Source organism: Boleophthalmus pectinirostris, unplaced genomic scaffold (genome assembly GCF_026225935.1).
Source record: "Boleophthalmus pectinirostris isolate CB_2022bp ecotype Guang Dong unplaced genomic scaffold, ASM2622593v1 HiC_scaffold_21, whole genome shotgun sequence".
NCBI classification, from domain to species: domain Eukaryota; kingdom Metazoa; phylum Chordata; class Actinopteri; order Gobiiformes; family Gobiidae; genus Boleophthalmus; species Boleophthalmus pectinirostris.
In genome coordinates, this window is record NW_026571175.1 from 11947240 (window position 1) to 11963661 (window position 16422).

Here is a 16422-nt window from a genome sequence, read left to right on the forward strand (position 1 = left end):
GTATGTTGGTTTAAATCTCACAAGAGCTAAGAGCTACCTTTTACCTTTTAGTTTAGTAGAGATTGGCAATTCTAGCACTGATACCAACCAAATGATTCTAGTGAAGGTGTGAGTTTAAAAACACAGTGGAGTGCTTTCCACTCAAGAGAAGGTATGTTTGTGATCAGGAAACAATTTTACCGAAAAATACTTTCAGCATCCTGTTCCGCTACCCTCACAAAAATCACACACCAACAAAATTTTAATATAAATCTGTAAAAATGAGATATTTAATGACCAACATGAAAATGACATGGAAAAGTGATTGTATCATTTAGAAAACCGCCAACACAAAAATACATGTACTATCTGAAATATGTGGAATCCAAAACGTAACAATTTTATAACTACTAACTGTGCACATAAAAACTTGCAGTTTGCGGCAATGATAAGCGAAAAAATTGTTTGAAAAAGTCGGCGATGTTAACCCTGTTTTTTGCCAACACAAAACAATGACAAAACAACAAATATGACATATAGAAACCACAATCTCCACGTTTAAAAATTGCACTTTCAAATACTGGTGTCGGGAATAAATATTTGTCACCTATCTTATATCCATTTTCGGGTATACAGTACAATAACACAGCAATATTATAATTAGCGCTGTTCAAATAGGGCTTATAGCGATTTTTCATTCCAGCTGCTTTTTGCATATAGTACAGAATTGCATAATAGCACATCAATAAATAAATTAACACCAATGACATCTAACGAGAGGGTAAAAAAAGATTTACAAAAAGTACTGCATAATTAACAAAGTTCCTTCATATATTATTTATATACTTACATAATCATTCAGAAGTGCTGTATGTCCTTTGAGTCATTTCACGTTTTGCACTGTCCCTTTAAAGTCCACCTTCTTTTTGTAATTAGAAGGAGACGTCATTTGGCCTTAAAATTTAGTGTTTTTAATCCACTTTAGTTTTGTTTTTTGTGTTTAAACTGGACTCCTGTAAGGTCGAAGCTAGTTCACCTTTTGGATCTCCGCAGCAGTTGGCTTCTTGGAAGTCTGGGGGGCTGGAGGGTGCAGGCGGAGGGTGCTGGGTGAATAGCATAGCATCGGTTAGCTTACAGAAGGTGCCAGTGGTACTGGTGGGGCTGGTTGCCGAGGAGATGGGCGGCCGAAAGGAGGAGGGCCTGGGCTGGATCATGTGGATGCCTCCGATGGGGATGAGTATACTTGGGGAGCGGCCGGTGCGCTGGGAGTGCAGGGGGAGGTGGCTCAGCAGGTTGCGGGTTAGACGGCCGCGAGAGGGGTGAGGGGCTGTGTGGGGTACATCAAGTTTGAATGGAGACTGAAAGATACAAAAGATAAGTCAACATGATTAAACAGCTTTCAGTATGATGCAGAATTAGTAGTGTAGTGTCATCTATGGTTATGATTGTGAAGGTTTTTAACTGCTGAAAAAAAAAAAAAAAGGCAAATTTCCACATCAGTGGACAATAAAGGTTCATAAGTGTCATTGTAAATAAGTCATAAATTTATTATAATCACTCAGATTCATTTGTGCCTTACAAGGTTTATGACAAATGACAAGTATTTCTATAGTGCTTTAAGTTATTAAATTATTCATTCCCTCCTCAGTTACACTTGAACTACTAGTTCCTACTGAACTACTGAACTACACTTATTCACATAGGCAACTGGGTGTCTTGCCCAAGGACACAACAACTGCTGGTAATGCTGGATACAGGAATTGTGTTGCCAACCTTTCAGTTGGATGTGAGAGATGCTAAACGGTATCTCAATGAGTCTGAGAATAAATGTTGCACTATGTACTATGTAATTTAGCAGACCCAGTCACCTTGTGTTTTGAAAGGTTATTGTCAGAGAGTGAACGGGCTTGTATAAGAGCAGGCTCATTCATCTTACAGGCCACCATCAATAACTATTATGGGATGTTTGACCCAGAGAAATCTAATGATACAAGTAACTCTACTGTACATGCAATCCATTTTCTGATGAGATGTACTGCTACCAATATACCATGACTAAACTATTTTCGGTTTGGTTTGGTTAAGGGAAGGGCTCAGCTCTTATTCCTTTGCATATATATATATATATATATATATATATATATATATATATATATATATATATATATATATATATATATATATATATATATATATATATATATATATATATATATATATATATACACCAGGTAAAACGAGGTGGACCCTTCACCAGTAAAGCTACTCAGTGCAGCTTTAACTTATTTCTGATCAGGTTAGACCTGAAAGCACATGTCCTTAGATTAGCGCTCCCTTAAGCTGTATATTGGTGAAAGGAGGAAGTGGTGAGGTTATGCCATGATATAACCAAGTTTTTCCCAACAACATGTGGTCCCAATACCAAGTATTTAACAATCCCTGCTTCTCATTTTATCAGCGGCTGCCCTGGAAAAACATGTTGTGTCTACTTGGGTGCATTATATTTGGTCTGGGAGCCAGCTGCGTGCAAGGTTCAACTCGCATAAAACAAGAGAGTTGCCTTTCCTTCCTTTTCCAATAAATGTGATTTTAAAATAACTTCATATGTGCAGGAGAATCTATATTTGTTCTGCTTGTTGACCAACTGGGAATGGACCGCGATACACAAAATTAGCTTTGTGAGGGGATGTATTTAGAGGTGTGGGCAAACTGATGGATCAAGTCACAAGTTTGGGGGGAAAAAAAAGAATTAGATGACCAATGTATATGGAATATACAGCATATGGATATAATATTTGGACCAATATGGTAATGATGATGAAGGAGTTGATTATGCTATGTGGTGTGAGGTATGTCCTTTTCACCTGTCCCTTACTCTCTCCTGTTCTAATTCACTTTCAGTGGCTGTGGCATGCTGAGAATGGCCAGTGTTTTGAGACATTAAAAGACCATTTTGTATGTGTCTGAAACATTCTACTCTCCATAGAGAATAGAGATGCGCTTGGATGGATGGACATGAAGACAAGCAAGTAACTCCACCAAAGTAAGTACTTTTCTGACAATAAAAACATCTGATTAAACAAAATGAAAGATAAAATATGTTTATACAACACAGTGGAATATTCCAGGCAAAGTAATGACATCTCCATAGAGAGAAGCAGGTGATGGACCCTTTGCCAGCATGATGTCTTACACTTGTAATGCTTTTCAGAGACTTGTCAAAGCACTACCCTGCAGTTCACCCCATCTACTATTGTAGCCACAGCTACCCCTGAATATTAATAAAGTACAACTACACACTATTGTTGGTATGTAGCAAACAGAACTATGTTTTTTCTTTTTATATAATCCTCAAGTAGGTTTGTATACTAGATGCATCCAGTTACACCACTAATATTTTTTACTAAAACCAAAAGGAAACGATGTTGCTTAATTCTTTTTAAACAGGTTTACTTTACAGCTTACTTACCAGTCTCATTTTTGATTGCGTGCCATCCTGGGGGTCTTGGGTGTTTGCCTGGGAGCGGTGGGACCCATGGGAGCCTGCTTTAGGGGACTGGGCTATTCTTGTGAGAAGGCACCAAGGAGGAGGCCCCAGCCCCTCTGAGGAGCTGCTGACATGACAACCTGGAGAGGCGCAGGCTGACGCAGGCACCAGGGAGTGGGGTGAGGGAGGTGGAGACGGTTCTTTTTCTGGAGACTGGGGGGAGCCTGGGCAGAGGGTGGTGGGCTGAAATCGTCTCCGGGCAAACAGAGCCCTCCTGACACTGGCCGATGTCCGAGTGCTGTCTCGATGGGTGGGGGTGAGGAGAGAGACAGCAGAAGGTCCCTTTCCTTCATCGCACCGGGTGTCACTATCCTTGGTGATGGAAGTCTCGGGTTGTATGGGTTTGTCTGTGTCAATGCATTGGAGATTTGGGTTATTGTGGAGAGGCTTTGGGCAGTCAGCAGGACAGGGGTCTGGAACTGAAAAAAGGAAAAAAAAATATCATGCATTTCATTAGACAGTAGTTATGAATGGATCGATATCAAAATATCAGTATTATGTTAATATTGACTGAGGTATCAAAAAGTAGTGATTCTCATGCAAAAATATAGCATTTCTTTTCAATCAAATAAATACATTTGTAAATAACTTTAACTTGAAGATTATGATAACCTCTATATGCCAAGGCAATATACTCTTAATATATATAATAGAAAAGTTTCATTGCATTTTAATACAAAACCCATTGGTATTGTATTGGATCAATATTGCAATACTTAAAAAATATTTTGTCCTCCTATTATTCATTTTACATTTGGAATTGTGATTTGGCAGATTTTTTCCAATTCCGTTTTACCAGTTTACAAAACATTTTATATTATATAATTGTTCACATAAATTATATTAGCATTAGCAAGTGTCAATAGTATGATTATTACTATAATTAGTATAACTGTATGAGATTTGAACCAGTGACCCTTTGGTAGGGTGGCAAATACTAAACCCACAGCCACAGCCATTTACAGCTTACATATAATTCAAATAATATATAATGTAATAAGTCATTGCTCCTCTACCAACATTTTGTAATATAAAAATATTTGTACCTGTACGTTTCTCATCTAAGTCACAAGAGGTTTCGTCAACACCTTTCTGTTTTTCATATTTGGTGTGGCTTTCTGAAATACAACAGAGATATGGCACAGTTTTATTTATTTGTTTTCAAAATAATATTCAAATTAATTTTAACCTAGTTCTTCGGTCATTTCCATTCCTCACCTTCTGATGTGACAGCTGTACTAGAGAGTAGATTGTATGTTGTATCCTGAGCAGAGTCCTGGGTGCTCTCTGGCTGAACACTGGAGTCCTTACGGCTGACTGTGCTGTCCTTTGGTTCACAGCTGCACGTTTCACTTGATCTGTACAGGACAGAGAGCAGCACAGTAACATTAAACAATGTTAAAATTATTCCTCACTTACCCTATGCATTCTGAGCATTATAATTATTCACGTTTTCACAACTTTCAATTGAGTTAGTAACAACAACATGCTAATAGAGCACTTCCTAATTCTCTGAGGATTAAGTGATTTATAAATATGCAGACCAGAGGGTGGTACTTTTTTTACTCTTACTTGAGTAATTTCTTGAATCACTACTTTGTACTTCTACTTGAGTAATATCATTTTTAAGCAACGTTACTCTTACTTGAAAAAAATGTTTGGCTACTCTACCCACCTCTGATGCAGACAGTGTAATCCAGTCTGATTTTAACTTCAAGAGCTGCTTACACAATATATATACAATAAAATCTGTACTGGGGTAAGACAAGTTTTGCTAAAATACGTGGAAAAAATCAGGTCCAGCCACTTTAAGGCTAGAATGATGTGTGGATGTGGCCCCATGAGGATGCTAGCTGTAATTGCTAGCTGTAATGAATGGTCTGCCGGAGTTGAGCGACAGCCTGCGGGCCCGTGAGCACCTGTAAGCGGCTTTCAGAGGCTGTGTTTGTCTAATGCTGCGGCCCTGTCTGTTTGGCCTGCGCCGCACTGTGAGCTCACACTGTGGCAGCTGGGCCTCCGTTTACACCCAAGGGCCCCTCAGCAAGGCACCCACTTCATCCTGAACAGAGCAGCTTTCATAGGCCAAGAGCAGACCCCCACCCGCTCCCCTCCACACAGCCTCTGAGCCCCTTCCCGAGCTCACGCCACCAGCCAGTCCAAACAGGGGAGCCTACCATGTGGCCCAAGGTCTCGGGGTTTGCAGTGGTGGGCCAATAAAAACATGGTGGAGAGGGAGGGAAACCCGGACCCAGACCAGCTGCTGCTCCAAATAAGCATGAAAAAACACCCAAAGTGAAAACATCGTCGTACGGCAAACAATCAATCTGATTATAATCTGTTTTGATTTCTATTTCCATTACAGGCCTCACGGCTGGGCAGACTCACCAGAGATCATAAACACTTCAAGTTATAGAACAAGTTGGACTACTTTAGCACACGGGAGAAACCAAAAAATTACTAGGCTATACTAGGATTTAATAATATTGGAAAAATATTTGCTACATACCTGACAGATATTGAAGCTGTGATAAGATATGAGATTTTGGATTCTGATGTTCTAAGATACCTAATAAAGGGAATTAGCTAAATGAGACCATTTGAAATTGTAATTAATATTGAACCTTAGATTTAACTTATATCTCATTTCTTTTGAGGCTAACTAGTTAATAAATGTTTTCCCCCACTTTTAGAGGCCAGAGAGCAGAGTTTTGCCATCACAGTAAAGCTAAAATAACTAGCAGGATAATGCGGACTTCCTGATACTTAGCGGCCTCCTTTTGACCCTTATTTATAGTTTTTGATTTTAATAATTGCCTGAGGCTGGACCGGCCCGCTCCTGCTTTGTTTCAGCAGTGGCACTGAAGCATGGCTCAAACTCAGAGGAAAAAATTACCTACAGTGACATTAATTTTCCTATATTGGACTACATGTAAAATCTACATAATCTCAACCAGAAGTGATTGTGTTTGTTGATGTCCTCCTCTGTATCATCAGATACAGCTAGCTAAGCAGTCCTACTTTCATTCACAATGGGCAGTTTACTTTTGAACAGTGGGCGGCTGCTCAAGTAACCCACACTTGTTTTGTAATGTCCCGTTCACTCTGTGATATTTGAATGTCAAAGCGAAAGGAACTGGCCTTGTTTCAGCCGCCTCCCGCCTCTGACTGTCTGAGTGCGGAGAGACAGACTGAGCAGACGGACGGAGAGAGGGAGCGAGGGATGACTCAGTCCTTAAGGGAAGGCTGTGCGAAGTGTCAAAATGAGTCACAACTAGAGTTTTGTTCACACGTATACCCTCCCAAACCCAAAAGAGTCACGAAGATGGCACCCTCCTCTCCACACCGTTTATTTCTGATCGGTATCACACTTCGCTCTCGCCTCCCCGCAGATCTGTCTCCTGTTTTATGTGAAACGAAATGCCAGCAGGAGGAAATTAGAGCTAGGAATCTACCTTGTTTAAAATGGGTTTTATCATAACAAGGGAGGACTGTCTGTAATTATTATTACTGACCAAGTCTTACACATCTACCAGTGTTTGTTGTGTGTGTTTTTTTTTCAATTCATAAAATCATTTCTTGGTTGAGTTTCAAGTAGGAATAGAACTCAAAAGGTCGATATTATGGTATTTTCTTATCGATGTTACAATTTTGTTTCCTCATCAAGAACATACTAGGAGTTGTGTTTTGTTTCATTGTTTAAGACGCACACACCTGCATATTTAGGTTGAGTTTTTCTCTCAAACAGAAAACACTGATGTCTTTTGGTAATACAGGAAGTGCTCCACTGTGTTTTTAAACTCCAGAAACCTTCACTAAAATCATTTGAAAGTGCCAATCTTTAGTTCAGTCTAAAATCTGAACTAAAGATAAAAAGTATTAACTTGAAAACTCCCACTGCATGACACCACAAGGTGAAACAGAGCATTTTGAGCTTTGAAAATGTAGACAGATTAATAACAAAGGTTGACTGAAAATATGTGTGAATGAAGACACAACTCTAGATATGTTTTTGCATTTGCATAATTTAGTTTATGTATGTATGTATGTATGCATATAGCTTCAAAATCTCAAAACATGGTTCTCATTATTGTTTCCCTTGATAAGCACAATTCCATCAGTTTGATTTTTACCTTATTTTAGCCATCCATGTTTCCTCTACCATCTTCTTCTCCTCAGATGGCTTGTTTAAGTTCTCCATGGTGACTAGCTGCTGTTCTTTGCTGTGGTCTATACACACTGTCTTGAGGTAAGTCTATATTATATTAAAAAAATATATATAGTTAATTTTAGTTTATTCAGAATCTTACATTAAAACATTATATAAAATTACAAAAAAATATTATATTAAATTACAGTGGTACTAAAATTTCAAACACAAAATTACCTCTGGGGATCTGGGTCTGTGCTCCTCCTTTGCCTCATCAGTTGGAGCTGACATGGAGGAGGTAGTGTAGATGGCCGGACTAAGCCTTTGCTTACAATGCACCAGAGACAGGGCTGTCTTGCTGGACAGTCCAGGAGGGTTGGGGTCATATCCACTCGTCGACCAAGATGAATACACCGAGGGCTTCTGTTCATCAAGAGCCGCGGGGTTGGGTTTTACGTAGTTCAAATAGCACCAGCTGTTACAGGTACTGGACAACAAAGTAGGGTAAGGAGGTTCAGCTTGGGAGACTGGAGGACATTCGTTGGTTCGGCAAGATGGCGGTTCTGGTTTGTGTTCTTGAATGTCACATGCTTCGTCCTCTTTCACTCGCTTCTGTTGCTGTTGTGATTCTGGAGATAGTTCAATGCTGTTTGAAGGAGAGAGCACGCGTTTGTTGGCCCCTGAACCCGAGGCCCTCAGCTCTCCAGACCAATCCGGGAGCTCGGGACTTGCTCTTCCATAGTTTAGACAGTCAACAGCAGACTGATCTATAGCGTGTGGTACCGCTGCATCTACTGCCTCCAATGGTCTGGGGGAGGAGGACTGGGAGAGGGTGGTGTAGATGGCACAGGCAGGTGTGAGGGTGTGTGTCTGGAAACGTACCACTACTGCTGCGGAGGTGATGGGTCGCACACGCTCCACACTGGATATGATCTGTGGTACACTGGAGTGAGGCATGTGGCTGTGGGAAACCACCAAAGACTGCCGGGGTCCTGGGGGGATCTCCAGCTTCAGTCCTGTAGACACAGGTAGGTAGTGGGCTCTGGCTGCTCCTGACAATCCCTGTGCAGAAGCAGGGTTTGGGGTCGGGGAAGAGAGAGGATCTGTACGAACTTTTAAGGCCTCCTCTTTAAAAGGATTATCACACCCCACGACTTTATTAAGTTGTTCTAAGCTTTGCGTTAACTGCACATTTTGCTGCTTCCACTGTTGGACGATTTCTATACTTTTGGAGTATTGTGAAATGGTTTCACCCTGTAAGGGTGAGTCAGGGGACTTGCTACAGTACACAGAAGTTGTATGAGGGCTAAAGCTCACTTTTTCAGAAGTATGGACAGATGAGGATGGCAGGTCCTCTTCGTCAGGATCTCTGACAGCAGTGTGCCTAATTAAAAGACATTTTCGCCTCTCTCTCCAGCCTAGTGCAGAGCGTTCAGGGGAAAGACTGCTGTAGTCAAAGGATTTACTGCGGGTCTCTGACATAGTAACATTCTGTGGCTGTAGGTCATGAGGTGCTTGTTCAGAGGCTGAGCGCCTCATTTCACGATGTGGGTGGACACCAGGCACTGTTAACATATGAGGAGCTCTCGATCTTCTTGGAGATGTTAAGGTTTCTGACTCAAGTCTGTTTGACTCCTCAAAGGATGTTGACCGACTAGAAGCATATGATGCACTACTCTCCTGACTCGGACTGTGTGGTAGGGAAATGGACTCAAAACTGGACTCTCCTGAAGATTGGGCAGCCTCAGCCAACCTCAAACGTTTCTTCTTTGGGGGAAGTTTTTCAATAGGAAGTTGGGCAAGAGAGGAGCTTCTCTGTGGCCACTGGAACTCTTCAGACCTTTCTAATGGTTTTGCAGGTGTTGAAGGTACATTATCAGGGTTTGTATGTGAGTCCTCTGTGACCAGTATTTCAGGCACCTGAACACTATGTTGGCGCACCAATTTTCGACTCAAGACCTTTCCTGACAGTTCTGACTGCTTTTGTAAAATATCTGGATCTCTGAGAATTGGAGGATCTTTTGTTGGTTCAGTGCTTTGACTATCTGGTAGAGATTCTTGCTTTTCAAATGAACTTGTGTGCTGAATGACAGAACAGGTTTGTGTGGGTCTTCTGGGGATCTCATAGCCTGTATTACCTTCAAAGTTACACTGTTCTGAAGGACAGGAAGAAAGAGCTGTAGGAGATGCAGGGTCTTCAAGCTCAAAACTCTCGGCTTTCCTTCTCTTGCGCAGTGTCAATGTCCCTGGTCTGGCTGATTGGGTAATTATCTGGGAGCATTCCATTTGACTGACGACCACCTCATTTCTGGGACGATGCACTAAACACGAGGTTTGTCTATGTTTTTTATAACCTTCCCAATCCTTGCAGCCCGTGCCACAGGTCTCACATTCATATGGCTGGGGTTGACTCCGCTTATGGTCAGGCACAGTAGTCAGAGAGTCACTGCAAAATGAGTGAGGTCCTTCGCACTCACCATCGATTGCTGGTTGCCTTCTCAGCATTCCATATCGGCGAGGTACCTGTGATTCAGATGGTTCTCTTTCATCAAAGGACTGACTCAGACGGTATTTATTTGAGCCCATAGGTGCAACATCAGTAGAAGTAGCTCCAGTTGGCATTGAGTGGCTTCTTAACAGAGGGGCAGATGTTTGACCAGGCTGTTGCACAGTTGATGAATGGTGCTGGAATTTCTCACATGGAACTCCCATAGTAATTGAACCGCTGCTCTTATAGAGGAACTCCGCAGGTTTGGGGACCTGGAGAAGGGGTTCTTTTGGAGGTGAACTCTTTTGAGGGTCTGAATTTTTTCTTGACAATGAAAACCTCCTTGGCTTTACACTGTCAATTTTACTGGTGTCCACTACTGCCTCATTGATAGTAATGAGTTTGGTGATGTGGTCGATGACTTGCTTCTTGGGCACTGTGAATGGCACACTTTTGTCCTCCTGACTTGGGGACTGCTGGTTATTCTGACGAGACATCCTTTGTAGGTGTCCAAGACGTCCATATTTGCCAAGGATGATTTCTGCGTAACTTTTGGCACTTGTGTTTGGATAGATGTCCTGTTCAGTACTTTCAGAACGGGAAAAGTAGCCTGATTCAGTGCTCTCTTTACTGCCTAATATCAGAGACAGGTTCTTGTCATCAGTTGAATCTTTGGGGGTCTCTACTCTTCCTCTACTAAGGCGCATGGCCAGTCTCTTCCGTACAGCATATGAATTATCCATTGCAGTAGTATCTTTGACCTGGTTTGTTTCGAGGTTTTTGATTGAAGGAATAGTAGAAGCTGATGGTAGATGTCTGGCTTCATCTTCTGACTCTGTAATTTGTTCCTCTGAAGGTCTAGTGTCCCCGACAGCAAGCCCTGCCTTCACCCTGTGTGTATGTGATTTGCGGTGTTTGTACAGATTACTCTTAGTCTTAAAAGAGAATCCACATGGAGGGCAGGGATAAGGCCGCTCTCCTGTGTGTGATCGAATATGCTTCTGCAGGACGCTAGGCTTGGCACAGGCACGACCACAATATGTGCACACATATTTACCGGGTTTCTGGGGTTTTCGCTCACGTTTCTGTTTAGGGGTACCCTCTTGGGTTTCTGCTTTGGTTGAGTTGACACCAGGTGTGGTCGCAGGTGAGTTTTCTGAAACAGATTTGGTTTCTTTCTGTTTGTGTTCGGGAATAGTGTCTGAGTCAATACTCTGCCGCTGAGCCCTGAGGCGTTTGCGTTCAGGTAACTGTCTTTTAAACTGTTTGGTCTGCTGGAGTGCTCCATGAGAACTTTTCGAAGAGTCAGTTGGTTGTTGCTTTGAAGGAGATGGTGTTTGCAAATGTGCAGAATCTTCTTCACTATGTTCTTGACCTCCGGACTGTTCCCCGGTTGTCAGGCTACTGCTCAAGGCCTCCATAAAATGTATGGACAGCCTCAGAGAGACACGTGGGAAGCGTCTGCCTGGACCAGGCTATGGAGTTTGAACCAAAACATTAACTGAAAGAAATGTTGGTAGAAAATGTATAGGACTCTTATTTACTTCTGGTGACTTCTCATCTTTCAAATTTTCATTTACGGAATATTACATTAGTGGCCCACATGTACTGAGGAGGACGGATGTATGATCACATGTGTCATTGAAGAAATTGTCCAAGGTGTCTCAAAGTACCCCATCATAATCAGTGGATCAACTTGTTTGCTCTCAGTTGACACGCTGAATGTTTTCAGTCCTCTCTGCAGACCTGTGGAAACAAAGAAAAATTATTTCAATATTTGCAATTGATTTCAAACATGGATTATTTATTGCTTGTGCTTGTTTCATAACCACTGCGTCTCAGCGTGACATAACCATCTTCTTGAACAGTTCATGACTACAGATCTATTTATGAAATATTTTTAACCGGCAGCACTATTTCGATAACAAAGACTCAACTCAATTCAAAAATAGTTCTTTCATTTTCAGCTGACCTTGAAACATGGACATTTTTCAGTTTAGCACTAACATAAAAAAGTTAGTATTACAGAGCCTTCAAAAAGTGTTAAAACATAATAATTATTAGGCCTGCATAATTTAGGAAAAAAAACATCTAATTGCAATTTCTCTGACAAGCATTGCAGTTAGATTTGCACTTTCTTTTAGCATAGGATTCTGTTCAAAGTTCACATTTTAAAGGTGTCCAGGAGAAATGCAAATAGACTGATATATGACTGACAACCTATACAAGAACCACATTTCAGAATACATTTGTACAGTTTTAACAACAGTGTTAGTAGTTTTTATGCACAAAATTACAGGATATTTAGTTGTTTGTTTAGAAAATAATGGGACTAAAAATTGCAGCCTTTGCTAATTGCGCCCATTCAAATTGTGATTTTAATTCAATTGTGATTAAACTTGCAACCCTAGTAATTACGACCCAAACAGCTAAGTGAACTCAAGCCACCTTTTTATGGAAAATGTATGTTTCTCTTCACATGACTAACTACCATGTGAACCCAGAGACCGTCTTGGCATAGTGTAATTAACAGAATATCTGGCATTTTGTTGTCTGATAATGCCATAATGTTTTTAGCACAGCGCTTATTACATCAGGTTGAGGAATTATAGGTATATTACGGCTCTGCTTTCCAACTCTGATTAGATCTAATAGAATGAAGGATGTCCGTCTGCAATTCATCACAAACAAGTGCACAGATGTAAAATGCATAGGGAGACTCGGTGGAGATGGTGAAGAAAACTCCCAGTATTTTGTGTGCCAGCATACTGAAACAGTAAACATGGCTGCCCACTCACTGACCAGCTGGTTTGTACACCCACATTCTGGTGGAAGACAGAGAGGCTGCTGGATGGGGGCCAAATGACTGATAACATGTTGATAACCAGTTTTGATGTAACTCTGGAAGAATATACAACAAATACATAATTCTAAGATGATGAGCATAGACTACCACAAACAACTCATCATTCTTACTAAATCAGCATTGCAGCTTTGAATGTTCAGTATCTCCTTTACTAATGTTGTCTTTAATTTCTTTAGATTTACATCAGTGCACTTTCTGCATCTAAATTTGGCAAGTTTTTTTTTTCTTGATTGTGTGAAAGCTAATTCTGTTCAGTGTTTATATTTGGTCATTCAACAACAAACACTAGGGATGGATGATTTCAATAAATATTTGCATAAAACGGGTTTCAAATAGGCTCTAAAGAAAAACACCTGACACAGATGGGTCAGTCCAAAAAGTTGCTGATGTTTTGAGACATTCCCAGACCAAGTGGGTCCTTTCTACTGTACCTTTAGACCCGGTCTGGGACCAGGACAACCATGTAAATGATAACCCCCATGGAACTTTATTGGTTAAACTAAAGTTTCTAAAATGTCTCAAAAGTTTCCGTTCACACTTTGTTAGCTCCACTGTTCATTTGCACATCCAAGTTGCAAATAAAACTAGCCCTCTTTCCACACATCACATCTTTTCTGTCTGTGAAATCTGACACTGGGAGCTTGCAGGAATGTTGTTGAAAACACACTTTGAGGTGTAAAAATTCCCAGTGCTAAGCAAGACAGCTGTTTGCATTTTTAAGTGGAATTATCTCCTCCCATGTACTGTAATAATCCGTTTTACCCAAGTAATTAGACAACAGCTTAACCTGTTCAGCTTCTGAAATCTTCACAAAGAATATATGTTAAAATAATGTGACCATGAAACTAACAAGTGAAAAAGAGAAGAAAAAAAAAAACTCACTGGGAGTAATAATGTAAAAAATATAAAATGCTGCACACAAAAAGAATATTGTATAAATGGCTTTTTAAAAATCTTTTCAATTTGCTCTTCTCACACTAATGGGCACCCAGCGGTGGTTCCTATGGTAACGGCCCTAAACCATGTGGTAGCAGATGGAAGGAGAGCTTGAGGGCTAAATATATCTTCCTGCATCCTCACTGACTACAGAGCGGGAGAGAGCCGGGCTGCAAAGGTGCTTCTCTCCTCCGAGCTCCGCTTTTTGGAAACACAACGGTGCACAGCTCAAAAGAAAGAACAAAAAGAAATCAATACACAAATCTACTATTGTGCATCCTCTGTTTCTTTTAGAGCATGATACACTGAAAGCTCCTGTGAGTTATGGGAGGAGAGAGGATGCAGCACAGGGATATAAAGAAAAGATGCTTGTTTTTCACTGACAATTTTTCTTGCCATAACGGACAAAGGAATTCCACAATCTGAAAACGACATCTTTTGTCCTAGGTCTAAAAACTAGGTCTATTTTTATAAGCTTTTGGGGGACTAACATAACTGAGATTTACTCCGAAACTAAGATACAATAGTAATAAGATATTTGAATGAGTAGAAAACCATATCGCTTTGATTTGTTCCCAATGTCTAGCTTCAAAACCTTTACCACACAACAGCTCCACACAACACTTTAAAACATTGGATGGATGCTTCAGTAGAGGCTGGCACTCTCCTACTCATTGCTTCTATGATGTAATCCAGTTTACCTGTTGCTGATGGGCTGTTCTAAAAAAAAAAAAGAAAACAAAAAAGAAAAAAACGTATCTACTATTATGATGAACCAATTTACATACTAAATATACATATTTAAAATTTTTATATATTTCAGGTCAGGCATTGATAAAATCCATTGAAACATTTTTGGCCACAATCGACCTTGGTAGAGCGACACTCATTCAACAAAACCGAAATACATCAAAAGTGACATGCTCGGAACACAAATGTAGCCCATATCCCAATCAGTCATGCTGTAAACTCGCATGACCCTGCCTCAGCTGTGAATGGCTGTCTGTTGTGTTATTTGCAGCCGTGCGTGTCAGCTGAGCACCCTGATAGTGGCGCTCGCACTCTGGGGAGACCAGCGAGGGAGGTGGGGGTCACCCTTCGGAGGTATTCGCATACACACTACCTCTCCTATATGCCCTGTTTAGTCCACTACAGCCATGCATATGAGCCTGCGCGCCCCACACAGGCACCCCATTCACCGAGGAGCAGGGTTAGTCTTCAAAAACTCATATGCCTCTTCATTCATTCACACTACCACACTCTCTGCAGCGGATGGAGCCGAAACCGTGGTCCAAAATCAGAAATGGTTCCGCTGATTCATTCAAGAAATTCCCCCTTCTCACATCACGTCGCCTCAAAACCACTGACAAAGATGTTTTTTTTCCTCTTTCTCCGTTTTTTACCTGGTAGAAGCAGGTGGTGTCGCGGTCACGTCCTCCCCGCTTGTGAATGAGACCGGAGAATCGGAGGCGAGGAGGAGAGGATGCGAGGAGAAAAAGGATGAATGAATGCGTACGGTGGGGGCTGTCGCGTGAAAACACACTCCGAGCGCTGAACAGAGAGACAGGTAGCCGCTGCCGATGAATGGGGAGGGAGGGGGACAAATGCTTCACATGTACCCCCCAAAAAACCCGCTCTCTTAGTCAAAGTAATTCCTTTTTCGTGGAAGTTGACGTAATCTTGTTTCTCCTACGGTTGCATGGAAGGGTCAGTGTTTTACTAGAAAAGCTGGCGTGAAAAACAAAAAAAGAACACATTTATTTTCCGGCGAAGGTGAGGAGTGAGGAGAGCTATGGTACGTTCTCAGAAACAGCATGGAAAATTTGAAATAATGCGACAAGGGGGAGAATTTTAAAGAGCAGTCCCGGAGAATGTCCACACACATCGGTGAATGGAGACCAGGTTGCGCTGACATCACTTTTCACTCCCCCTCCTCCTCCTCCTCCTCCTCTCCTTTCTCTCTCTCTTCCCGCTCCGAAGCTGGTTTTGGGCAGGCTGGGAAAGAGCAGACATGTGGGGCAGTAGGGAATACCATGCAGCTCGTGAAGGCAGCGGTCAGGAGCTCGTACGGCGAAAAGGGGGAAAACTAAAGATGCGATAGAAGTGTTGATCCTAGCATAGGGAAACAGAAAGACCGCGTGATCAGGGAAAGTAAAAGGAAAAACGTTGTGTCTTGTGTGTGTGGAGCAACATACGAGATGGTAGACACACACAGCGTTGGGAAGCTGTTTTTAGCATATTCACGTGACTTGACCAATTCGAAGGAAGGTCTAGCGAGTTTACGTACTACATCTATGGCCTTATTTTCAAGGTCAGTGCTAGTCCAAATGTCAATGCTCTCTCTGTCCACAGGGGGAATCCCGAGGTTGTCGCATAGACTGTAAAGAAGTGGACTAAGGGAGTGTGACGTCACCCACAGTGTTTAGCTCTAGTCAAATAAAGCTCACGAGGCTGGAATT

At 41.5% G+C, this 16422-nt stretch overlaps 1 protein-coding gene across 1 annotated transcript in view; it reads right to left on the bottom strand.

The window, feature by feature from the left end:
* Positions 1-323: 323 nt before the first annotated feature.
* hivep3a (HIVEP zinc finger 3a) overlaps positions 324-16422 on the bottom strand; it is a 39787-nt gene continuing 23688 nt past the window's right edge. The window contains exons 2-7 of the mRNA XM_055157369.1: positions 7911-11907; positions 7657-7778; positions 4745-4884; positions 4573-4644; positions 3449-3945; positions 324-1337 (exon numbers count right to left, since the gene is read on the bottom strand). Of these exons, the coding sequence (XP_055013344.1) occupies positions 951-1337; positions 3449-3945; positions 4573-4644; positions 4745-4884; positions 7657-7778; positions 7911-11582 (4890 nt within the window). The 5' untranslated portion in view covers positions 11583-11907 and the 3' untranslated portion in view covers positions 324-950. The remainder of the gene's footprint in view (positions 1338-3448; positions 3946-4572; positions 4645-4744; positions 4885-7656; positions 7779-7910; positions 11908-16422) is intronic.